The sequence below is a fragment of the Camelus ferus genome, chromosome 35 (assembly GCF_009834535.1).
Source record: "Camelus ferus isolate YT-003-E chromosome 35, BCGSAC_Cfer_1.0, whole genome shotgun sequence".
Classification (NCBI taxonomy): domain Eukaryota; kingdom Metazoa; phylum Chordata; class Mammalia; order Artiodactyla; family Camelidae; genus Camelus; species Camelus ferus.
Window position 1 is genome coordinate 18,549,394 of NC_045730.1, and position 25,958 is coordinate 18,575,351.

The 25,958-nt window shown below is 49.0% G+C and overlaps 1 protein-coding gene across 21 annotated transcripts in view; it reads left to right on the plus strand.

Annotated features, from left to right (window-relative positions):
• The window catches only part of SVIL (supervillin), a 215,277-nt gene extending 189,911 nt beyond the window's left edge, over positions 1–25,366 (plus strand). For all 21 annotated transcript variants that reach the window (XM_032473608.1, XM_032473601.1, XM_032473605.1 and 18 more), the window contains 16 exons: positions 1,456–1,611; positions 2,517–2,653; positions 3,270–3,417; positions 3,542–3,687; positions 5,209–5,384; positions 8,469–8,613; positions 8,966–9,242; positions 11,725–11,876; positions 14,219–14,324; positions 14,945–15,152; positions 16,486–16,619; positions 19,336–19,491; positions 20,957–21,100; positions 22,316–22,440; positions 24,190–24,345; positions 24,445–25,366. In XM_032473608.1, the coding sequence (XP_032329499.1) occupies positions 1,456–1,611; positions 2,517–2,653; positions 3,270–3,417; positions 3,542–3,687; positions 5,209–5,384; positions 8,469–8,613; positions 8,966–9,242; positions 11,725–11,876; positions 14,219–14,324; positions 14,945–15,152; positions 16,486–16,619; positions 19,336–19,491; positions 20,957–21,100; positions 22,316–22,440; positions 24,190–24,345; positions 24,445–24,531 (2,453 nt within the window). In that variant the 3' untranslated portion in view covers positions 24,532–25,366. The remainder of the gene's footprint in view (positions 1–1,455; positions 1,612–2,516; positions 2,654–3,269; positions 3,418–3,541; positions 3,688–5,208; positions 5,385–8,468; positions 8,614–8,965; positions 9,243–11,724; positions 11,877–14,218; positions 14,325–14,944; positions 15,153–16,485; positions 16,620–19,335; positions 19,492–20,956; positions 21,101–22,315; positions 22,441–24,189; positions 24,346–24,444) is intronic.
• The last annotated feature ends 592 nt before the right edge of the window (positions 25,367–25,958 follow it).

The following is a 25,958-nucleotide window of genomic DNA, read 5'->3' on the forward strand; positions in this document are numbered from 1 at the left end:
ATTCCATAGTCTCTCCTTCTGCCTTGCAAAGGCCCGTAACGGTGCTCAGGGACACTTGTTAAATAAAAATGAGTCCGTTTGCACACATGCGTGCAGACCTGCAGAAAACCTGCCTGGAATTCAAAGGCTTCTCCCAGAAATTCTTATAGCATGGCACATTTGTTCATATGGTAAAGTCAGATTATCCAGTTTGAGTTTTCTTTCAAGAGGTTGGAGGAAAAGGGCGGTTGCTGGGTTTTGTAAGTCCACCCATTTCTAAACATGGCAATTCTCCATTTCATCTTATTCAAGAGCAAAGCGTTGGATCTCTCAGGGGAAAGGGTCCCAGATCACTGCTTTGCCTAACCCTAGATTTTTGTATTATTAATTGATGCATAAATCAGTGCTTTTCAAATGGTTGCTGACGGACCCCTCAGGCTCCTTGGAGTTGTGATGTGGGCTGGGGGAGTGGGGGGAGTTGGGATGGGGCTCGAGGCTCTCAGCCCCACTTCAGACTGAGCCCCCTGCTTTTATCTGCCCAATCACGTGGGACCCATGGTTCGGAAACTGGTTTTCTCGGTGGAGATAACATCACGCATAATCTTGCTCTTCTGAATATTCTTGTTATAATTTTTATCTTCTGATAGCACTTATAAACCTACTTTTCAAAGTTTCTTTTTCTTAAGAAATAGAGTATTTAGATGAAGTGGTTGTCTTTTCATTATAACTGGTTTACTAAATAAATGTATTTCAAAGTCTCTATGCCATGAGAACTGTCAAGTCATCTTATGTTTCTTCAGCGTGAGAACCTCATCCCTGCAAAATAATTTTCTGAATTTCTCTCCAGCATGTACATTTTTTTAAACAGTGAACTGGAGAAATACAGGTTTATTGGCACAAATTGTAGGTGCTTTAACCCTACCTCCCCTTTTCTGGGACACATACACGTGTGTTGGTCCACACTGAAAACCCTGTATCTTATTACAGTTTTAAGGCTGAGAGCAAAGGATCTTGGGAGGTCATTTAGTTGTTCACTTTGCCTCTAGGAAAAGATCAGAACTAAACCATGCCTTACAGAGTGCCTGCTTTTCTGCATATAAAGACTTTTGATGGGAGACATCTAACAGTCTCTCTTAGCAGTGCATTTTCCACATCTGAACATTGTCAGGAATTAGAGCAGCTTTCAGAGGAATTGCAGTGAGTGGGTCCAGCTCCTGAGTTAATACTGATGTCGCTGGTCCACGTTGTCACTCAGTTCTAACCTCTCTGTGTGACCGCTTGCTAGCACGCGTGGATACTTTCAGTCCTGGGTTTCATTCCTAACTCGGGGCTTAACTGCACAGTTAAGCTGGCGTAGGCTTTCCCGCTCCACATTAACCTGAAAACAAAAGTAGTGAGTCGATGATGAATGAGTTCTGAGGGCAGACACTGTCATTTCACTGGCTCACACTATGTTTCCCCTTTTGGCCCTCCCAGTGTCTTCCAACTCCAGCTTCTCAGAGGTCACTCTGGCGGGTTTGGCCAGCAAAGAAAACTTCAGTAACGTCAACCTGCGGAGCGTCAACCTGACCGAACAGAATTCCAACAACAGCGCAGTGCCCCACAAGAAGCTGATGCTGCTCCAGGTTAAAGGTACATGAGAGCAGAGAGAATTCCACGCCCGTGGCGGGTTTCACCTGCTCTTGTCAGGAGTCCTGACTTCCCATCCTTGCCTGAGAAAAGAAGGGAACGCATGCATTTTGAGAGCCTCCCATGTGCGACCTTATCTCCCAGAAGCTTCACGAAATCCCATGAGGTGGGAAACATCGTGCCCGAGTTTTAGAGAGGTTGGCAGTGTGCGTGAGGTCCTAGCATGGGGAGCAGCAGAGCTGGCTTTGAACCCGGGTCCCTCCCAGTCCAGATCTCAGCTTTTGCTGCTGTTCCCAGTCCCGTGACCCCTGCCACAACACTGCTCTTTAGTCACCAGACGCCCCCTCAGCCATCAGAGCGTCCCCCCTGCTCTGTCCTCCTCCTTCCTGGGGTCAGCAGGGTCAGGTCATCCCGAGGGAGGGATGGGCATCTCGGAGAAGGAAGCAAGGGGAATGTAGAGGCACAGGAAGCAGGCCCGAGCTCCCCTCCGAGCCCCCTCCTTTCTACCGATAGCCAGGAGCCCTGATCCCCAACCCGAGATGCTCAGGGCTCTGCGGATGGGGACTGGGCTGTGCCACGGGGAGGCAGCTATCAGTTCATCCTCAAGAGGAGGATGGTGGACCTTAATTAACCTGTACATGTGCGGTACAAGGACACCGATAGTGGCCCTAGGAAACACGGTGCCATTTGGGAACGTGTGGCCAAGGGAAAGTAATCAGTGATGCTGTCGGTCCAAGTCCCCTCCGTGCTGCTCTGGGCCACCAGGACTAATGCGAGTGGATGAGACCCTTCAGAGTGCAGAGCATCTGGAGCAGGGCTGCTTTGGAGGTGGGGCTCCCTGGTCCTGCCTGTGACCCCGGGACGGTTCTCTTCCCTGGGAAGTCGCTGACTCTTTGCCTCGTGTTCAGGAAGAAGACACGTGCAGACAAGGCTGGTTGAGCCCCGAGCTTCGTCCCTCAACAGTGGGGACTGCTTCCTCCTGATCTCCCCCCATCACTGCTTCCTGTGGGTCGGGGAGTTTGCAAACGTCATAGAAAAGGCGAAGGTGGGTCTTGGAGAAATGACAGAAGCTTAGTTTCGCATCTCCTCTGTACAAGACAGAATGTCCTGCCAGTGGCCAGATTCCCTAGAAAGCTTCTCAAATACCCAGTGTTTCATTCAAGCGGGAGGGAATGGGCCGTCATGAATGTCTCTGAAACACGCTTTAATTAAGTGCTTACGTGGGATGCTTTAAAAGGAGTGTGACCTCTCCCTCCAGGTTCTAAGTCCTGCTTCATCCTTTCTCCAATGGACATAAGGAGCTGGCACATCAGTTCAGAGTAGTTTATCCCAGGTGCCTATGAGATTCTGCTGCGGACCTACTGAATGAGACTTGAATGAGAAAAGATCAGGGAATGGGTATTTTTTAAAAGCATCATGAATGGACTGTTGACTTTGAAGACTGAGAACTGCTGCTGTGAAGAGTTGATGTCTGGGTCCTCTAGTTACATTTTCTTGGCTTTGCAGACAATCCCCAGCAACCAGCGGCCCCGGCCTCTGTGGTCACAAGGTTTCCCTTTCAGACACACAGTTTCTCCTCTCCGATTTCAGCAAGGCCCCTCCACCTGGCTGTGGGCCCATCTGCCCAGGGAGCCATGTTCCTCTCTCTTTTTGTTTTTTAGGCCTCAGAACTTGCGACTTTAATTCAGACCAAGAGGGAACTTGGGTGTAGAGCTACTTACATCCAAACTATCGAAGAAGGAATCAATACACACACTCATGCGGCCAAAGACTTCTGGAAGCTTCTGGGTGGCCAAACCAGTTACCAGTGTAAGAGTTTCCTGCATCTCAGAGACTCAGACTCAGCTGCCTTTCCCCTCCCCTCCTTCGTTCCTCCAAGCCAGCCCGTCTCCAGTGGAAAACGTCTTACTCTCTCCCTGTTCTTCTCCCAAAGCCGCTGGAGACCCCAAAGAAGATGAGCAGTACGAGACGGCCATCATAGAAACCAACTGCACTTACCGTCTGATGGACGACAAACTCGTCCCCGACGACGACTACTGGGGCAAGATTCCCAAGTGCTCCCTCCTGCAGTCCCGAGAGGTACCGCGGAGGGGGAGGGCCCAGCTCAGCAGTAGAGCGCGTGCCCAGCACGCACGAGGTCCTGGGTTCACTCCCCGGGACTTCCGGCAAATAAGTAAACTTAATTACCTCCCCCCAAAACAAAGACCAAAAAAAAAAGATAAGTAAATCTTAACAAAAAGTCAAAGAGGTTCAGTGAGTGGTCTGCCCTCCAACAAGAAAGCGCTTTGCCCCAGGCCGCCCAGAAGAGCAGGTGGCGAGGGCCCGGCCGACGCTCCCCAGGGCTAGCGCCCATCGTGGGACAGGGACACCTTTTTCAAGGCTGCGGATTTGTGATTTCAAACCATCACCTCATCGTCAATACTAATACAGAATTCCGAATGTTGTTCCCAGGGGGCCTGGAGCACTGAGGGTGCTTCTGTTTTAGGCCCAGTGTAAATAGAACTTAGCCCTCACTCTTGATTCTTGCATAGACATTAAATCTCTTCCAGTCCTTCAGCTTCAGGAAGAATAGGTGTGTGTATATAATTGGTTTGCCAGGCTGTGTGCTGGGTTTCTGCTCTCACATCAGTAAATATATATATAAACTTAATAAGTATTACTTATTACTGATATATGTATAAATAGACATATTTATATAGTTTTCTCTCACACCAATAGCTATATATTTAATATATATTATTTATTATCTATTATTGATATATGTTTATAAATAAATATATATCTATTTCCAGTACCACTAAGTATTCTGAGTGTTGAGAAAAAAAAAGTGTGGAAGACGCAAAAGGAGTTTAAATTTCGTTGGGTGGAAGAGTATTAGAAAGGATGTAATCTAAAGCTAGATCGATCGTGTGATATGCTTGGGTATTTAAATGGAGAAAACGTCACGAAAAAGAAATAATCAGGAATGATTTTAAAGAGAAGGTGAAATTGAGCCTAGTTTGCAGTTAAGTAGAATTTGGATTGCTGGAAATGAAGAAAGAGGTTATTGTGGGAAGAAAGGAGAGAACAAACCACAGGCATGGGAATAAGAAACAGTATTGCATTCATGTATTCACTCAACAAACACTTAATGGACCCTACTATAAATATAAGTATGGCATGGTCTCTGCCCGTGAGGGTCTTGGAATTGGAGAGAGAGGGCGTCACTGGGTCCTTGAGGCCGTATGAAGTGGCCTTACAAGCTACGTGAATGAATGACAAAGGAGAGAGGGAGGGAGAGAGAAAAGAAGGAAGGAGGGAAGGGAGGGAGGGGAAGGAGGAAAATGTGCTTTAATAACTCTTATGAGTCTGAAGTCTGAGGTGGCTTGAGTTTTCAGAGTGGGCGACATTAACTTGGGCATTTAGGACAAGACAGAAATCACACCACAGGGCAGAGGCTGGCTTGGTGGGCCGTGCAGGGCGGCCAGACTTTTCTGTGTTGGTATTAAATGCTCCCTTAGGATTTGCGCCATCACCCACTGGACTCCCTGTCCCTTGGGATGCTGATTCTACTAGAGCCTGTCCTGGACGTTAACAAATGCTCCGGGGCCATTTTCCCAGGTACTGGTGTTTGATTTTGGAAGCGAAGTTTACGTCTGGCACGGAAAAGAAGTCACACTCGCACAACGGAAGATAGCATTTCAGCTGGCAAAGCACTTATGGAACGGAACCTTTGACTACGAGAACTGTGACATCAACCCACTGGATCCCGGAGAGTGCAACCCACTCATCCCCAGGTACCACGAGGCTTGCGGCGGCCTCAGCTCCATCACCCTTCACAGGCGTTCGTTTTCATAAATGATTGCAGTGCGGTACCACGAATGTTCACAGAAGGAACAGTGCTGTAGCTTCTACCTAACACACGCAGAAATGCGGAGGGCGGAGCCCTGGGGAAGATGTCCATGTCTATTTCACTTCCTGAAATAAACAGATTGTTGCCACCTGCACCATCCCGGGTGCTCTTGTGGCAGATGAACAGCAATTATTTAAATAAATGACATGCTGATCTAAAAAGCTTCCCAAGCTCTGGAATTCAGCCATTGATCTAAAGGCGTAGAAGCAACGCATCTCTTCCTGATTTGACGTACGCTTTCCCAGCACAGCCCTTCAGTTCTAGGATCTTCCATGTATTTGGCAGTTGGTGATGCTTATGGCTTTTTGGGGAGGGTCGGAGGGAAGAAATGGTATTGAAATAACGACTGTAGTTGTAACACTTCCTACAGTCTACTGGACTTTTCCAAGCAATTTTGTTGAGGGGAGGATACGTTCTTGCCTCGCAGAGGAAAGAATTCAAGAGCAGGGCGTGGTACAGTGAAGGCAAGTTTATTTAGAGAGACACATGTTCTGTAGACAGAGTGCGGTCTGTCTCTCAGAAGGGAAAATGGCTTAGGAGATGCGCACTCCGTAGGCAGGATGTGGGCCATCTCAGAAAGGTGAGAGGGAGAGAAGCCAAGAGGTATGGGGGGTTTAAAGTAAAAGTAGACACACACCCCACAGACAGAGTGCAGGCCACCTCAGAAGGTGAGCACGCAGAGCGAGAGCGACAGAGTGGGCGAGAGCCACCACAGGGTGCGGGGTTGTTAGGTTTTATGGGTAATCTCACCTGCTAATGGGTAGGAAGACTATTCTGACTACTTTGGGGAAGGGGCAAGGATTTCCAGGAAATGCACCCCCTCCCCACTTTTTGACCTTTTATGGTCAGCCAGGGAACTGTCATGGTGCCTGGGGCTGCACCGTGAGGCTCAAGGTCACTGGAAGTCGAATCTTCTACCATCTTGGTTCTGACCAGTCTGTCCTGTCCTCACGTGCTGTGTCACTCCTTCAGTGGTTGTGCCCTGCCCCCTTTCCTCCCACTTCAATTTTGGTAAATCAGCAGAATATGCACAAACTCTCAGAAATACGGTCATGAGAAAAAAAGTTTCTTACATGCAAAGGATTGTTGCTTTTTTTTCTTTATTACCAGGAAAAGAGAACTGTTTTGATTATGCGTGCCACATAGTAGGTTAGAAATTGATGTGCCACCAAGCGGCACATTAAAACTGCTTTTTAATGTTTTCCATTGAACTAGTATACAGATTTTGACTTTCCTACTTCATTTCCTGTTTGAAAAGTGAATTATTGATTTTCTTATTAATTGTCATAGAAATTGTTAAAACTTACATCAGTGTAGGTGAAGGGTTTTCAAATCATTTTGAAGCAAGTGCACATTTAACATAAAATTAATGCTGAAACAACTTCAGTTTTTAAGGACTGAAGCTAAATCTCAAAAGAATTTTTATGTGGCATGGTAAAACAAAAAAATATAGAAGCGTAAAATCTGTGTGATAGACAATTTCTGTTTGGTCATGACATCATCCCAGCTCTGAAAGTAGGTGAGTGGGCACCTAACCCACTGGTTTTCAACACCTCCCAGATCAGAAGCTTTAACTGGAGGAGCCTTTAAAAAAAAAATATGTGTGGGGTCCAGCCCTGGAGATGTGCTTTCAATTTGGGTGGGTGGGGCTTATGTGTTAGGACGTCTTAAAAGCTCCCCAGGGATTTTAAGGCACAGCCAAGATAGAGCATCCAGCCCTTCTTAACAGACAGAGATGCTGAAACCACTGGGGTGTCGTGACTTAGCCCAGCTTGGAGCTATGAGTCAGGGCCGAGGGGAGAGGCACCAGCGCCCCGGCGCAGCAGACCTGCCCTCGGTGCTCCCTGGACTTCACAGCACAGCGGTGCGTTTCTCAGCCGAGGCCAGGTGCTCTTTCTCCAGGCATCTTAGCAAGTGTGCAGAGTGGAATTTGTGAAAAGACAGTCACAGCTATTTTCTGGTAAGGACCACAGCCTTCAGGGTCGTCCCGGATTATCCACAGTGGCTGAGATTTGGTTCATTACGTCCTGCGAGAGTACACAGTGGAGGTATTTGCATACAGGGCTTTATCCTTTCAGGCCTCTTTGAAACAGGCAGCCTCCTCAGTGGGCCTCAGCCATGATGTTAGAAACAGTGGTTGTGACCAAATAGCACATGACGAAGCGGGGGCCACTGCAGGGCCTAGGAAGCCCTGCCCATCAGTCTGTGCCTCCTGGCCCCAGTCCACGAGCCAAGGCTGATTTGGAGGATGAGAAACCCTTGCGGCTTATTCCCAGGGTTCACCCTCCGTGTGGCTTTTCTCGGCTCTCCCTGTTTCTACCTGAGTTAGGTTCCAAGCTCAGTCTCAGGGTTTGAGATCCCAAGTCAGGACTGGACCTCCCGACGCTCTCCATGCCTGGTGTCATGTCCAGTGACCTAGAGATAAATATGCACAAATCCACTTTTCCATCTATGAAAATATGTTCATCTGGGGAACGGAGAATTTCCTCTGTTCCTGGAGACTGGAAAGTCTGTTGTCACATGACTTAAAAAAACAGAGAATCCAGGGTGAGCTCACCTTCCTCCCATCTGTTCATGGACTTGACCGAGCGCAGGGAGCATCTGCCAGTGACTGTGGGCGGGATGAGGACATGCAGGCAGCTCCTGCCTCTGCTGAGCTCCCAGCCTTGCGTGCTGCCCCCAGGGACCCTAATGCAAGAATTTGCTAGAAGGCAAGGAAAGTCCAGTCCTGACGTGGCTCACATCACACTCAGACACATCAACTCCAAAAACACGTTACCTTGCAAGGCCCAGGACTAACGTAATAAAATGTTACTTCTTGGGTAAAATAAGTGAGAACCATTCTTTCTGTAGACCACTTCTGCATTCTGAGTTTTCTTCAGTAGCCCCACATGTTTGTTTTGGACGTCTTGTCTTAGCATGGCTAATCTTGGTTCTTTTCCTGTCCACCCACCCACCTACCTTGCAGGAAAGGACAGGGGAGGCCAGACTGGGCAATATTTGGGAGACTTACAGAACACAATGAGACAATTTTGTTCAAGGAGAAATTTCTCGACTGGACAGAACTGAAGAGACCCAACGAGAAGAACGCCAGTGAACTTACCCAGCAGAAGGTATTCGACATGATCCTGCCCCACAGCCCAGGGCTTGGCTCGGGGCCCTGCGAGGTGGTCTGGATGCTAAAAGCCTTCCCAGGGTTTACGGGTGGAACCTCAAACTGGTTTCCCTTCCTTTGCTGACATCAGGAGGTGAGAACAGCTGTGTTGGCGTCTCCAGGTGTATAGGCGTCCCGTTGGCAGCTGTGGCTGTCTCTCCCCTAAATGCGGCCTTTCCTTACATGCAGTTAAAATCCTGAAACAGCCTGAGAGCTGCACTTCCACGCTGTCCCATTAGCAGGGAGACAGCGTCACGTGTGACAAGAGGCGGCAGTGGCAGCTGAGCGAGCGTCTTTCCGTTCCCTCATAGGAGGACCCGAGGGTGGAGGTCAAGCCCTACGACGTGACGCGGATGGTGTCCATGCCCCAGACGACGGCCGGCACCGTGCTGGACGGGGTGAACGTCGGCCGGGGCTACGGCCTGGTGGAAGGGGCCGACAGGAGGCAGTTTGAGATCGCCAGCGTCTCGGTGGACGTCTGGCACATCCTGGAATTCGACTACAGCAGGCTTCCCAAGCAGAGCATCGGCCAGTTCCACGAGGGGGACGCCTACGTGGTCAAGTGGAAGTTCACCGTGCGCACCGCAGGTGAGAGCGTCTCCACCGCCCGCAGGCGGGGGGCGAGGCCGCAGCGGCCGGACCAGAGTGTGCCCCGTGTCCCACCCCAGAACCTCTCACTAAACCCGGCGGGTGCGTTCCTGACACCCCAGCGCGGCTGACACCCTTGACGTTCCCGTCCAGAAAGTCAACTTGCTGTGCTGCCCCCACCCCTTCCCCACCCTGTCCCCAGGGGTCTTCTGGGAAAGTGATGATTTGCCTCCAAATGATATTTGCCACGTGGCTGGAGGCTGCAGAAGTGAGAGTCACTAACAACACACATCTGGGCGATTTCAAGCTGAAACCAGTGTCGTAATATCCCAGTAAATCCACGTACAAAAGACTTACTTGAAATGAAAGAAGCTATTTCCTCTGAGGCTGAGAATTCTCACGGCGCTGTGTGGGTCTGGGAGAATAAATACACCGTCAGAACTCACAGTTTCCATCACCCCGTGCCCTGCAGAGCAAGACAAACACTTGATGGTGCGCTCGGTACCAGAGGCAGTGAGGCCGGAGAGGGGCGAGTTTAGGAGAAATGACCCCTTTTTCTTGCCAAGCAGCAGCCACGAGTCAAGTTAGCCCCCACGTCCCTCGTCCGTATGCATTTAGGAGTTTATATCACAACTGTGTGACTTCAAGGTTCAGTTGCCAAGGGGGTTTATTCACCTCTTTCCCGCCGAGCCCTTGCCGTCCAGGTGTGGCTGCCTCACAGGCACAGGGCGGGAGGCTGTTGTTTGCCGATCAAACACCTGCAGACTTAGAACCGTTTATTCAAAAGCTGTCTTTTAGGGGCGGGAAAGAGCTCAGTGGTGGAGCGCATGCTTAGCATGTGTGAGGTCCTGGGTTCAATCCCTAGTACAATAAATCAGCCAATCAATTACCCCCCCCAAATTTTTTTTTAATTCGAAAGATGTCTGTTAATCCACAGGTGGCATTTACTAAGTACCTGCTGTGTATATAAGACACTGTTTTCAGGGAGTAAGTCACTATCTCAGACCCTGCATGTGGTGTAAATGACAGGAGGGCAAGTATGGGAGGGGTGCCCACCTCTCACTGACCAGGCCGGGAGTGGGAAGGCCCTCGTGGGCAGGGCAGGAGGGCGACGGGCCTGTCCCAGGTTCCCACAGATGCAGGAAATCATCATCACTGACATTCTCAGCAGCAGAAGCAGTTCCTGCACTCAGCCTGAAGGTGCATGAGGTTGTTACAACCACCTGTATCCTCCCATCACTGACCCCACCTGGGACCCCCGGGGAATTTGAGTCAAGAACTGGGTCTCCTGACCCGACTCAGCCAGAAGGCTCTCTGCTTCCAGGTCACTGTCACTCAGGCCTCTGTCCATTCGCCACCTCAGAAAGGCCCTCCTTGGCCAGGCATTCCCAGGAGCTCTCACCCTCTCGTCTGTCTGTCTGTTTTTCTTTTTTGCATACAGAAATTCAATCTCTTTTATTGAAATGCAAGAAGAAAATTGGTAAGAAAATTCTGTGACCAGAGTGGTTGGGATGATCAATGTCTGTTTCACATTAAAGATAAAAGATAACCCCACAGGCCATGCTGGACACACGCGGCTGAAATCAACGCAAGTGCAAGAAACTGGTCATTGTTAACCCCCCAAAAGTGAAGCCGCTTTGCACATGGTCACAGCCCCTGTATCCTGAAGACTCCCTGGCACGTAGTAGGTGCTCAAAAAACATTTGCTGGACGAATAAATGAGGGAAATCTGAAGCGAGATCTACCCCTACAGGCAGCGATGCAGGGGTCTGAAATACCATTTGAAGTGACCACCTGCCCAGCTAACTTCTCCTGCCACCCGTAGTGGGCTCGGCCTTCTGCGCTGCTAACGCTGATCCAGTGCCTCCAGGTCCCAGACAGTGAGGAGAACCAGCGCTTAATCCTGGCTACAGCCATTATTTAAATTCCAGATAATTTTGTGAAAGTGATAATATTAACAATTTCTCTCTCCCATTTCGGACAGACTTGGAGACTTCAAAGTGGTTTTTTTTTTTTAATTAGGATCATTTTAGCAGACTAAAGTCTTCCCTTTTGCACTTAAAGCTGGCCTCGCTGTTGTTTGCAGTATCTTTTCTCTAACCAGCTCATTTTCTGCCAAAGGATGGCGTCATATGGGAAACGCGTTTGTGTCTCCGGGAGCCCTGGGCGTCACCGCTTAGATGATCCGCCCCATTCCCCTAGGGCGACGGGTGTTTTTCTTAGGGTACCAGGGGCGCCCTTCAGATCCTTTTTCTCCCGTTCGGAGGTTCGGGATCAGGTAGCTGGAAGAAAGGTGGTTTCCCCCTCCTCCAGCAGTGTGATTCATGGTCCCTCCAGCTGGAATGACTTCTGCCTGGCCTGCACCCGGAGCTGCTGCTTTCCTGTGTGTCCTGGCCCAGCCTGGAGGCCTGGACCGCGTGCTTGCTTTTCTTTTGGTTTACTGGCTGCTCACCCCACGCTCTGCTGTTCTGTGTGTTTGCAGTGGGAAGCCAGCAGCGGGGGGAGCATCCGGCAAGGGTGGCTGGCAAAGAGAAGTGTGTCTACTTCTTCTGGCAAGGCCGGCAGTCGACTATCAGTGAGAAGGGCACGTCGGCCCTGATGACGGTGGAGCTGGATGAAGAAAGGGGAGCCCAGGTAAGTCCTGGAGGCAGGTGCACGGCAGTGAGGACATGTCCCTTTCGGGTATGTGGGACCTGGTCCCTGAATGAACAAAGACAACACGATCCAAAGCCCTTTAGTCCTGGTCTGGCTTCCCTGGATTTCAGACTCTGCCTCTCCTTCCTGGCCAGGAAGGCAGACCTCTTGTAATATGACCTTAAAGTACATCTGTAAATGGTAAATCCTTGAAATAAGGACAAAGAGCCCATGAGTGAGTTACTGTTTTGTTTTGTTTTTTAAGTTTCCACTGAACTCATCACCAAGGAATTGTAAATAAAACAAAGATTTTCCACTCCTAAAAGGGCAGAGATTTTTAAAAGAAGCGATCCCAGGCCGGCAAGGATTCAGCAGGTTGGGGCACCCGTGCCTGCTTCCCCTGGGAAATAGAAATCGAAATAGCTGTCCTGAAAGGCAACTTTGGCTCAAGAACCTTAAAATGCTGGGCTTTGATCGGTTATTCCACATACGCCGATCTATCCCAAGGAAATAGCAAAGGCTGATGTAAAAATGGTCCTTCTGTTGTCTGCGTTCCTCACAGCCGCCTGATTTTTCTGGGATGTGTCAGATAGTGCCCCTTCTTTGCTTCCGTCACACCCGGACCACAATCTGACTGCCTCCCAGGGCTGAGCCCTGCACATCTCTCCAACCTCCCTCATCTTGCACTGGGTCAGGCCACTCCCACCTTCTTGCGGTTCGCAGGCACACCTCTTTCCACCCACCCCAGGGCCTTTGCACTGATTCCCCGGCCTGGAACCTTACATGTTTGGGGTGCTGTTTGGATGTCGCCACCATGTTTTATCTAAATCCCTCCCCATTCTCCTGTCCTCTGCCTTCTCTGTCCCTTTGTGATGCTTTATTTTTTCATAGCACTTATTCCTACGTAAAATGACAGGCATATTGTTGACAAACTTGTGCTCTGCCTTCCCCACAAGTTGTCTTACCCACCCTGTCTTACCACCCCAGGGCCTGTGTAATGCCTGGCAGGTACTACTGCTCCAAGCCAAGCTTTTGAAAATGCTTCTTTTTAACATTTGGATTATCTGTGTCTCAGGTCTCATCCTTTATTACCAGTAATTGAGTTGACTCTGGGAGTTTTGGAAAACATGACACCACGTGCAGACACTTTTAGTCTCCTGGAGGAACAGCTGACAACAGCATGAGGAGAGAAACTGGAGGAATTTTCTCCAGAAATTGATCAACACTCACTCAGCCTTCCAGATCCCTAAGAACCAGCCCTCTTCCCCGAAAGGATTTAGTGCTTATTTTGTACCCTGGACTATAATGTACAAATAGTTTTCAGTGACAAACACCTGTTCATTTATTCCTCATAATGGGTCATTTCAACTGCCTTTTTTTTTCTTTTTTTGGTAAAGGCCATGAATGAATATGTTTTATCGTGCCTTCAAAATTATCCTTAGAGTTTTGAGGCTTGAGTTCTCTAATTTGAGCATTTTTTTATCCATACAATGGATGGGGGGAAAAAAACTGCAGAAATACAGAACACTGTCCCGAAGTAGCACTTAATGATGAGAAATGGGCCCTGAGATTGAGGAATCAGCTCATAGTGAGAAATGCTTCCTACCTTCCAGTGCTCCCCCTGCCAGCCTCAGTAAACAGTTTCCCGTTTAAGGGGAAATGTCTTGGCAGATGAGAGTAAGTTAACTCAACCCTGCCGTTATCAGTGAGATGCAGCCCACCCTGATGGATTAACAGATGGCGTTAACAGAGGCTCTTTGAGTAGCACATTACCAAGGCTGCAAAGACAGACTGTTTTCCCCAGAATTACTAAGTTAATAATTAGTCGGGGGAGGGCATAGCTCAGTGGTAGAGTGCTCGCGTAGCGCACAAGAGGTCCTGGGTTCAATCCCCAGTGCCTCCATTAAAATAAATAAATAAATCTAACCACCCCCCCCCAAAAATAATCATAATAATTAGTCATTCTCCCTGCTGAGAGGTGCACTGTGTTAAAAATGTGCTTAAATCAATCATGTTCTATACCATCTCATACCATTAAAATATCAAAATTCATGTTTTAAAATATGCAATGATGGAAAAACATCACTTGAAGAAAATCAGGGTATAAAGCAACGTAAGACAGCAATCCTACTTGGGAAAAGTGTATATCCGAAAAATACTTTGTATTCTAGGAGAGCAATACACTAGAATTTTAATAGTGTTATCTATAAATAACAGTATTATCATTGGCTTTTATTTGCACGTCTGGGTATTTTTCAGATGGTGGACGACAAGCGTGTATTGTGTTTTTGACTCTGCAGAACCACCACATGTTACTTACTGTCATGTGTTTAAATTCGAAGGTCCAGGTTCTCCAGGGAAAGGAGCCCCCCTGTTTTCTGCAGTGTTTCCAGGGGGGGATGGTGGTCCACTCCGGGAGACGGGAAGAAGAGGAAGAAAACACACAAAGTGAGTCACTTCCACTGCTGGAATTTGATTTTCTCCCCCTCCTGTGAAAGGTATTTTCATAGACCTGGGGGTTTAGAGTAAGTCTCTCTTCATACAGCTGTGGCTTTACCACTGAAAACCTGACGTTTGCCTTGTAAGTCAGCTTTCTGGGGCTCTCACACCCTCCCCCTTCCGCGGAGCTGACTTCAGAATCCAGCTTTGCAGGCGGGAGGCTGGAAAATGACTTCACCTTAAACTGGATCCTCCCGGCAACTCTGTCTCTTTTCAAGGGGATGAGGGGGGAGAAATCCGTGAGCTTCTCTTCTAAATTTTGAGACTTTTGTTGGCCAGCATTCAAAAAAGAAAAAAAAAACCAACCCTGAGCTTTAGAGCCCTTTAAAATATGACTTAACTAGGCATTTATGAATTTTGTAAAAATCGTTTTTCTGCATCGTGTACTTTTGGCAACCCTGCTTCTAACTCCAAAGAGATTTGCTCTCCGGCCACCGTAGGACCTCCGCCCATCGCGCCCCCATCCCGCCCAAGCAGCGGGACTGGAAGGAGGTGGCGCTGGTGGCTGCCTGCTAGGCCCCCTCCCAGGCAGCCACGTCCTTACTCTGTGCCACCGGCACCCCCTGCAGGTGGGTGGAGGCTGTACTGCGTTCGTGGTGAAGTGCCCGTGGAGGGGAACTTGCTGGAGGTGGCCTGTCACTGCAGCAGCCTGAGGTCCAGGACGTCCATGGTTGTCCTCAACGTAAACAAAGCCCTCATCTACCTGTGGCACGGATGCAAAGCCCAGGCCCACACAAAGGAGGTCGGGAGGACTGCAGCCAATAAAATCAAGGAACAGTGAGTGCTGTGTGTCTGAGGACCGCTCCCAGCTCCCCAGGGGTGCACGCCAGGCGGGAAGGATCCCAAGGTCCCCGTGGATGCCCAGGTGGGGCCACAGCGACTCGGGGGGGCGGGGGGGTCCAAACGCGGTCAGGGGTCCTGATGTTCCAAGGGCACAGGGCACACATCTGGCCCAAACCTCCGGGGCTGCCCCTGCTTTCTGAGGATTTACCTGCCTGAGGAAAAGGCAGGGGACCCCCACCAGCTCCCTCAGAAGTGTGCTTCGGGCTTTTGAATGAGGAGTGTGGCATCCTCTGCTATTTAAAGAGAGCAGGTCTCAAGTGTCACTTAGGTGTCTGTGTCGGAGTGGGGTGCTTTAAGAGCACTTAGTCCAAGGGAGTTAGAAACCAACTGCTGTGTTGGACTGTCAGGTGTCCCCTCGTTAGAGGACAGCCGTGCTTCCTAGTCTCCGAGACCGCCACCTGGGTGAGTCACTGGGGTCCCCGGGGCGGTTCTGGGCAAGCGCACTGGGTGCTGTCTCCCCGGGGCAGACAGGTGCCCACTACACAGAGTGCCTGGTGACAGCAGTAGGTGAGGACCCACTAGGGGAGGGGAGAGAGGATTAAGCCAAGGAGTAGCTGGGCCACGCAGTCACCTGCCCAGGTGGGCTGCCCCTGTGGCTCTGTGCTTCCTTGCAGCCTGAGCAGAACGGGCATCTTAGGCAGCAAGGAACCACAGTGCCCCTCAGGCATTCCCGAGATGCCCGGGCTGAGACCTGGCCTCGGTGACATCGTCATAGTGGAAGGGCAAAGCCTCCCAGGGAGTTTGGTCAAATCCATCCTGGGGGTACCAGAACTGGGCAGGATGGGCCTGGTTCCCTGCTACTGCTTTAAACCCTAGTGCACATGGAGAGCAGAAGAGGAGAGAGGCTTGCGGTGGGCAGATCAGCAGAGCATCCTGGAGGCCGGGGAGCAGGGAGGGATGACAGCCAGCGTTTATCCAGAGGCACTGGTCACCTGTCAGGGTTTTTTTCCCCCTTGGGCCACTGAGGAAAAATAAAATGAATAACTCATTCCCTTGCACATTCAGCAGATATGTATTGAACACCTGCCTGGTACCAAGCACAGATTTAGGGCCCAGGGCGGTGCTGGTGAACACACCCGGCGCCGGGAGGAGGCTTGGGAAATGTGTATGTTACGTATAAAAAAAAATCGATTTCACTCGGTCTTCCACATAGTGGAACTGTTTGTTGGGAAGTAGGAGAGAGGTGGCTGACAGAGCCGCAGAATTCGTCTTGAGTAATTCTGTGCTGCCAGGGCCTTATAAGAACTCTCGGATCTTCTCTGTGCAGGTGTCCCCTGGAGGCAGGACTGCACAGTAGCAGCAAAGTGACGATACATGAGTGTGACGAAGGATCGGAGCCCCTGGGGTTCTGGGACGCTTTGGGGAGGCGAGACCGGAAAGCCTATGACTGCATGCTGCAGGGTAAGCCCGCGCGGCGTCTGCGCATGCGCTGGCCCAGGGCGCCGTCACCCCCACGTGTTGCGGTCACCCCCACGTGCCGCACACGGCGGGCCCTGGGCCCGGCTGCAGCCCAGGAAGCGGCTGAGCGACGTGTGCAGGGACTTAGGACACCGAACAGAAACTGTGTGTCCGCAGAGACAGGCAGGTGACGGGATAGGGGCGGGTAGTTAGAAAAGATTGCTTCCGCCAGAAAAATCACACACGCAGCTCCACGGGAGACACAGCATTTACGGAGCCTTGGAGGGAGGTACAACCTTAGGAGAAGGGAAGGAGAGAGGAAAATCCCAGGAAACCAGATGAGGACAGACAGTGGGAACCTCTGGAACAGGGTGCTCTTGGTTTGGCCCGTCTGCAGGGTGCAGGGAAACAGTGGAGTGTCAGAGAGTAGATTGGTCTTGTCTTTAAATACACAAACTACAGACCGACTTGAATACAGAATTACATTAAGAAGAAAAGCTAATAATTATTAAGCAGCTTAGGATGAGCCAGGCAGTGGCTCAGCCCCAGCCGCACATGAACCCACTTAGTGCTCATGGTCCAACACGCTGCCCTTTTCAGGGATGGGGAAACCGAGGCTTGGGGAAGTCCATCACCTTGCCCCAGGCTGGACACAGTGGACTGTCCTCAGGACCACTCCTTCCTACTGCCTCTCTGTCTCTACAGACGTTTATATAGTTTTGTTTTAAAACTACAGTTGACCCTTGCACAACATGGGGGCCAGGGGCCAATCCCCAACAGTCTAAAATCCACATACAACTTTTAACTCCCCCAAAACCTCACTACTGAGAGCCTCCTCGTGACTGGAAGCCTTACCTTTAACAGTCAGTTAACACATTGTGTATATTGCACGTCTCGTGCACTGTATTCTTTAAGGAAACTAGGAGGTGCTATTAAGAAAATCATAAGGAAGAGAAGATACACTGGGAAGACTAGTTATCAATCCTGTGAGTTTGTCATCTGTTTACAAGAGGACTCATCTGTCAGCACCTACGTGAATGTTGCCTTCGGTGCTACAGAACACTGCAGAGGCTGTACGTGTTACTCACGCTAGACCTCAAAAACGAAAAGATAATGGGAAAAAGAAATGTGCATGTGTTACAGACATAACGATTCTTGCAGGGATAGCAAAGCAGCAGCAGTGTGACTGCTTTTTGGTTGGCTGGTGTCATTGATATAATTGCTCCACGGTAGCCTCGCCGATACACTAATGAATCGTTATAAAATTTTTATGGCATACCTATTCATAATGCAGTATTGGACAAAGTTACTTTTTTTTTTTCAAAAATCACTTACTCGTGATGATGGGCTGAAACTGCAGTGTCTCCAGTTACAAGAGAGAGGCACCCAGTAATCCACTTCTTTGAAAGCAAAGTTACAAAACAGTAAGAAAGCGAACACATTATTAATTTTGTATTAAATATCATTCACCTCATGCCTGTGTAAATAGGCAAGTATCTACATATATTTGATGGATTCATGACATACTGAATTTCTTCAATATTTCTAGGCCTTGCAGTTTGTTTTTTCAAATTGTCACAAATCTCCAAAAAATGTTTCCAATATATTTGTTGGAAAATCTCCACGTATAAGTGGACCTGTGTTGTTCAAGGGTCCACTGGAATGCATGTCAATCATGGGACATGTTTGAAAGTACAAAGTTAAAGAAAGTAAGGTGCTTATAATCACATCTCTCAAAGATGTCAACCAGAATTAACATTTCTTTATGCAACATATATGCATATATTTTTAAAAAGTAAAATTTGGGTAGTATTCGTTATACACACTGTTTTGTAACCTGCTTTTTGCCCTTAATTATGAACAATTTCCCAAATCTTATGTTAATATTTAGACTTTTACTGGCTGCAGGATATTTCCTGAGCATTCTCTAATATGTGCCACTCTCTACCTAACCTACCTCCTACAGCTGTAGAGCTAAGTTTTCAATTTTCTTCTTTCTGATAACAATAATGAGGTTATAAATAATTTTCAGAAGAATTATCTGCATTCATTTTTAGGTAAGGTCAATTCCTAGATATGGGACTCCTGTGTTGATGTTATGAAAGTCTTACAGTACTTTTGTATCAGCAAGTGTCCCAGAACAGTGGCACTAACTTCCATTCTCACCAGCAATGTACAGACATGTACATTTCCTGGCACAGTCACAGATTCGGTTTATTACTTTTTCCTCGCTGCCTAAATTGATGGTAGAAACTGGTATCTAAACACTGTTAGAACTTAATGTTTTAAATGAGAACTGCTCAACATTTTCTGTATGTATTTCTTAGCCATCTGTGCTTCTGTTTAGGTGAATATTGTATTTGTGCCTTTAGCACTTTAAGATATTTATTGTTTCTTTATTATATTCCTTTAAATACTAATAAGGATATTAACAAGTTTCCCATTTTGTCACTTGCCTTTCGTTTTGTTTGGTTGGGGGTGAGTTTTTCGCAAGGTAGTTTTTCATTTTTATGTTGATGCATAAATCTCTTCTCCTTGAATTACTTCTTTTGCAATCACGATACATAGACCTTCCTCACCTCCAAGTTCAGACAAATCTTACCCTCTTTTTACACTCATTCTTTGATCATTTCATGTCTCATGTTAATTCTTCAGTCCACCTGGAATTTACTTGGATGCATATTTTGTCTTTAGCTTTTTGTTCTCTTTTCTTTCAAAGATCCTGGGAATTTTAACTTCACACCCCGCCTGTTCATCCTCAGCAGTTCCTCTGGTGATTTCGCAGCCACGGAGTTCATGTATCCTGCCCGAGACCCCTCTGTGGTCAATTCTATGCCCTTCCTGCAGGAAGACTTGTACAGTGCACCGCAGCCGGGTATGGCCCACGGGCAGGGGTAATTCTGAGCAGAAGACACGCCTTCCAAAAACCTTTATATTTTACTCTCTCCTCTAGTAAGCAGTTTTTACTTGCCAAGTATACTTTTTTACATGATCTCATTTAATCCTCACACCTACCCCAAAGGAAAGTTGACATCAGTCACAAATTACAGTATAAAAACTGACCTTCAGTTAACTTAACTCACCCAAATTCGTCAGTGCATAGGTTGAGCACAGCTGTGTCAGGCCTGAGTCTCTGCTGTTCTCTGAGCCTTCCTTCTGTCTTGCTACTTTATGGCCCTCAGGTGGCTGCCCTTGCTCCAGCCATCATATTTCCGTTCAGGACAGAAAGAAGGGTAGGAAGAAGGGCCGTGGTGGCCATGTCTCTCTCCCTTTTATCAGATGAAACAAAAGCTTTCCCAGAAGCCCCCAGCAGACATCCCCCTGGCCAGCGCTCTATCCCATGGCCACCCCTGGCTGCAAGGGAGCCTGGGAAAGCAAAAGTCCAGGAGCAGGGGGTTGGGAGGAGCTGCGGAGTGAGCCAGAGAGCAATGTCTGCCAGAAGAGGCTGCACAGCAGGGCCAAGACTGTTGCCTGTGTCTTCGGACCCCATTCCCTTGCCCGCCACCTCAAAATAGACCCTCTGCGCTCTTGTTGGAGTTGGGACAGTCACCAGAGACAGCTGAGTCTGAAGTCGACTGCCCGGCATCTCTGCCCTCACGTTACAAGCGCCTGGAGTGGCAGCCAGGAACCTCACGGACACTGGCAGCCCCAGCACCGCCTTAAAAGCTGGACTGGTGCATGCGTCACACTGGGGAACATTAGCAAGTACTGCAAAGGGGCTGCCACCTGCCCTCTTCATCCCAGGGCTCAGGATTGGTTAGCAGCCTCCACCGGGCTTTTGGGTATGTGGTTATCACGGAATCCTGAGATGGGAACCCAGAAAGGCCTTGGGCAAGCTGAGCTCGCGAGTGTGAGAGCCCGCGTGCCTCTCGGAGTCAGGCCTACGGTTTGCTGGAGAGAAAAAGTGAGCAGCGGTTGGTTTTTCAAGCCCAACTCTCCCTAAATGAGCCGCAGACGTAGAGCGCCTGCCGGCCTTCTAGGCAGGCCTGGACCTGCTGAGCTGGAGGGGAAAAGTGAAGCTCTCCCCGCCTTTAATCTGCTCTTTGGGGCTCAGCGGTGCTACTGACCCCTGGGAGGCATGTCTATCTTCTGTCCTCTGCCTGGATGGGACAGGTGGCTGCAGGAGGGGCGACTCGGGGAGGAAAGAGCCCGCATCACCAGCGCCCCCTGTCTGCCTAGAGGCTTTTCCTGATTTCACATTCAAAGGGCCAGACCTCATGGAGACCCTCCCTATGGCCCTAAGTTGAACTGCCAAGGGGGTTCTCCCCCGGCCCTACCAAGGGAGGAAAGCATGGATTAGGTTTGGGGAAGAGCTTCTGACGGTCTGGTCTCCCTCCCAGCGCTCTTCCTGGTTGACAATCACCACGAGGTGTACCTCTGGCAAGGCTGGTGGCCCGCGGAGAACAAGATCACCGGCTCGGCGCGCATCCGCTGGGCCGCGGACCGGAAGAGCGCCATGGGGACGGTGCTGCGCTACTGCCGAGGTGAGGGCGCCCCCGGGGCCCAGGCACAACCCCCGCCCGGCCTGGGTGAGGGGCCACGTCAGCCTCCGGCTGCAGGCTTTGGCGTTTTGAGGCTTATTAATGTCAAGATTAGTATAGTCTCAGTTGACAGCATGAATGACATTTCACTTTTCTTTTCCTAATTGAAGTGTATTATATACAGATGCATATATTTAAATTACAGGTGCACAATCTAGTGACAATTTTTAAAGGTTCTACTCCATTTGTCGTTGTTATAAAGTAGCTGCCATAGTCCCCGGGTTGTACAGCACATCCTGGTAGTTTATTTTGTACCTAATAGTTTGTACCTCTCAACCCCCTACCCTTATACTGCCCCCCACCCCCGCCCCACAGCAAACTAGTACAAACTCATGAATCTCAGTTTTCTGTCATATTCTGAGGCTCAGAGCTGTGTTGTGGGACGCCTGGCCTGGTGAAGACCCTCCCGCGCTCAGGATGAATGGTGCTGTGGGACACGCAGGCCCCACCGTCCACAGTATCACCCCATCAGAGAGCAGTGAACGCCCCCAGGTGGGCTGGAGGGCCAATGACAGCCATTCTGTCATTTTTCATGTTCTATCTACAAAGAAAGATCCGTAGTCAATTCATGGTTTTTCTACTACACTGAAAATTGATCCACCTGAAATTGATGGTCTTTTAAATAAAATAAAGATGCCAGTGATCAATTTCTTACCAGAGGTGTTAAGACTTCATTGATGAGTATCACTGAGAAGGCACAGTTGATTTTCTCTCTCTACAAGCTCTTTCATAATCAGTAACTTCCTCAACTTCCCACCGAATGTGTAAGCTACAGTAGCTTCTAAAGGCTGTCATGAGCTGTTTCATTCTCACTGAACTCAGCCCTGGGATAGCAAGTCACAGGAAGACCACCCACATCCCACCCAGAAGCCACAGAGAAGGGCTTGCTTTTCGCCCGTTCTGGGCCCATGAAGTGTTTTCTTAGGTTCAGAAAGTTTAGAATCGGGGATTCCGTGCAATTTTATGCAGTCACGTGTATAAAAATAACCTTTTATGTAAACACCACCCATGGGGTAGGAAGTACTCCTAAGTTCCACTTTAAGCCAGCAGTCAAGAGATGCAAACAAAGAAGAAAAGATTTCAGGGGAAATCGGAGACAGACGGGGTCCTCAGGCCCAGCGCCGGGTCTGCTGACGTTTGCATTCTGTGTGGCTGCAGGAAAAAGCGTCAAGAAGCCGCCGCCCAAGTCTTATCTTATCCACGCGGGTCTGGAACCCCTGACCTTCACCAACATGTTCCCCAGCTGGGAGCACAGAGAAGACATCGCGGAAATCACGGAGATGGTGAGTGCCCAGCCTTCCCCAGGGGCAGGGAAGCATCCCTCGCGTTTCCTCGCTCACAGTGTGCTAACAAGTCCACGCGGACTCCGCTCGCTCAGGGAGAGGAGAAGCCTAGAGAGAAATCAGTGGAAATATTCTGGTCATTTTGAAAAACGTCAAAGGCAGAGGTGCACTGAAGCCCCGTGGAGGCTGTATGTAATTAAAGCAGCCGTCTCTTCATCCTGTTAGCTAGCCGTCCGTTGCTTCCCCGAGTCCATGTAAGGCACCACAGAAGGGCCCCGTGTCTCAGATGTTAACCTTGGGTCAGAGACGACACAGGATCAGCCAGGGATGAATTGACCTGCTCAGGTAACTGAGGGAGTTACCGCGTTGGGAGCTTCCCGAGAAGAGACAGCGCAGTTCCTCGTTTGTCTCTCTTGTATGAGACCTCCCAGTGTCTCAGGCGGCACTTAGCATAAACGCCATCAACCAAAACATAATCTTAGCCAGAATGTTACCCTTTCCAACTGCAAACAGGAAGCTGACTACAGTGATGTAGGATTTCTGAAGTTATGAGTTTTCAACAATGCCCTCAGTAGCAATCCCAAGGGTGTTTTGGTCTGGTGGGAAATAGGTTTGTTCCATTCCGATTTTCTTGCCGTGCAGGAGGGCTGCCCCTCTGGGGAGGCGGCCCCGGCGGTATTTGACAGGAGGTCTGCGCTGCCGCTCTACCACGGGGAGGGCCTGTCGAGTCTCCGCTGCTGACCCGAACCCCTTTCTCTGGAGCCCCGTGGACTTGAGCTATACCGGGCGGGGCCTCGGGCAGCCTGCTGGCCGACAGGCGTGGCCAGGTGGCTCTGTTCACCAGGAACGTGTGACCTGGGAGACCTCAGAGCTCCAGGGATCATGAGCACCCCATTACCACAATCCAAGTCCAAGGACAGCCATCACCACCACATCCTGGGTTTCCTGCGGATCCCCAGGGGCCAGTTGAGCAGTCGGGCTTCCCAGGCCTGCAAGTTGTGATAATAAACATTCACTAAGAGCCGCTCAGGGCCAGGCGCTGCTCCCAACACTGCACATTTATCTTCTCCTTTCATTTTCACGGCAGTCCATTATGATGCACCTTTTTACTATAATGCCCATTTCCCCAGTGAAGGAGCCAGGGCGCTGACCCGCGAAGCCGCTCGCCCCGGGTCTCAGGTGCCGGCCCCTCCCACTCCCACCTGGTGACCCCTAGTCTGAATGTCGCTGAATTTCCACAACATCATTCCCCCAACACACCCCCAGCCCAAAGGAGGCAGCCCGTCAGGGGTCCTAAGTTAACAGAGGAAGATGATTGCCCCGGAATGACCTGTTCAGATGAAATATACACAGGGGTTAAAAACAAAAAAAAAACAAAAACTCAATTCAGCCCAGCATATTCTAGATACATTTTCTTACCGTCTTTTTCTACGGTGGATTAAGAGTTGGGGTCTGGGGGGTAGGGTGATTCCTTTTAAGGTTAACTGGTTTTAAACATTTGTAAACAGATTCCATCATTTGGATGTTTCTGGTGTTTCAGCTTCAGATTGAATCATCTTTTGCCATCATCCCCTCGTGTGATAGTCCCTAAACTTTTTCCTGACTTATTTGAAACGCTGTGGTGGCTAAGATGACATTTAAGAGTTGGGAGCGCATCGGGAGGGGTCCTCCAGGCTGGGGTGCCAACTGACGAAGCATGTGCAGCTTCAGGACATGGAGTTCTCCTCTCTGCCTCCACCTCCCCTCTAGGACACAGAAGTTTCGAATCAGATCACACTGGTGGAGGACGTGTTAGCCAAGCTCTGTCAAACCGTTTACCCACTGGCCGACCTCCTCGCCAGACCACTGCCTGAGGGAGTTGATCCTCTGAAGCTTGAGATTTATCTCACCGACGAAGACTTCGAGGTAAGCGCCTCCTCGAGGGGGACGGCATTCAAGTGGGGCTCGGGGTGCATGCGAGGGTCCCGTGGCTCAGCCCCTGAGCACCCCTTTCCCCCCTCCCAGTTTGCACTGGACATGACACGCGACGAGTACAACGCACTGCCCGCCTGGAAGCAAGTGAATCTGAAGAAAGCGAAGGGTCTGTTCTGAGTGACGGGATGCTGGAGGACCCCTTGTCACTTTCCTTACCGCTGGGCAGGGAAGTGGATGTCTTGGGGGGTAGCAGGGGGAGCTGGTACTTTACAAATATTTTTTCATCTGAGTTTTTGAAAACCTGACATGACTGGCTCTCCTGCTCGTTTTGGAGCTGTGTATTTTGTAAATGTTTCAGAGAACTCTTTAGAAACACTCTTTCCACGAAATCCGGCAGGTAATGGTAACAAAGCATCCGTATGCCTATTTTTTTTTTTGAAGCTGTTCTCTTTATAAAGTGTTATTTTGATAGTTTGTGGATTCTAAAAAATATATATATTTATATAAACACCATATAAATCAAATATGTATTTAACGAAGCAATATGTATTCATTCACTTTTAAGGCTTTTTTTTTTTGGTGTCAAAAATAATATTAAAAGGTAGATGGAGTCGCTTCTGTTGAATTAGTTCTGCCAGCGCCACGTACCTTCACACACGTTCAGGGGCATCTCCCTCGCTCTGAGTGCTGCTTCCGGTGCTAAAATGAACAAAGAATTTATACTTCCTGGCATGGGCTCTGAAGAATCCGTGCGAATCCACCTCTGTACCTTAATATCTCCCCTCAGTGTATAGTGCCTTGTTTTATGTACAGTTTATATACAGAAAAGTTTGCTCTGCATTTTTTGGACGATGGTTTGGAACATTATCTACAGTTTTACTCTAAAATAGTGGCGATTAAAAAAAAAACTCAATTTCTAATACCTGTTGTAAACATTAAACGTGTCATTTTGCAATAGAGGACTCCAAAATAAAACCTTCAGAATAAATACGGCAATGAATTGATTGGTTCACACTGAGTTCCCAGCATGTTCCTGTCTGGAAAAAAAAAATTTTTTTGTAACTGTTAACCTAGTACCAATATTTCACCATTAAATATTAACTGCTGTTAACTTTTAACCTAACTCAGGGCAAAATGTTATACAAGGTCATAAGACTAAAGAAATATTCAACCCATAAAATGAGTTCCAAGTACTATGTTGAAGACATATTTTTGCAAATCATCACTCAGCAGAAGCTCTTGACTCTCTATCTGCATCTCAAATTCAGGATCTCAGTGCCTTTTAAAAAATATTGAATATATAAGGTATTTAGAAAGCTTAACTCCTCGCAAGTTCTTATGTTCTTAAAATCCCAAATCCATGGGGTGAGCAAACACCACAGACCTGCTATGAGTTGTTCCCAGCACCCCACTTTTGATCCAAGTTCACACATCCCATAATAGCACATTTTCCTTAAACTCTGTCACTGACTCGTGTGCCCTCCACCCCCCCAGCCCTGCACCAGGGTCGGGGGACTGCACCTGCTCCCGCTCCCACCACTTCATGACTGTGTGACGCTGAACTTTGCCACCTGCATCTCCATTTTTTTTTCAAAGGTCAGTAC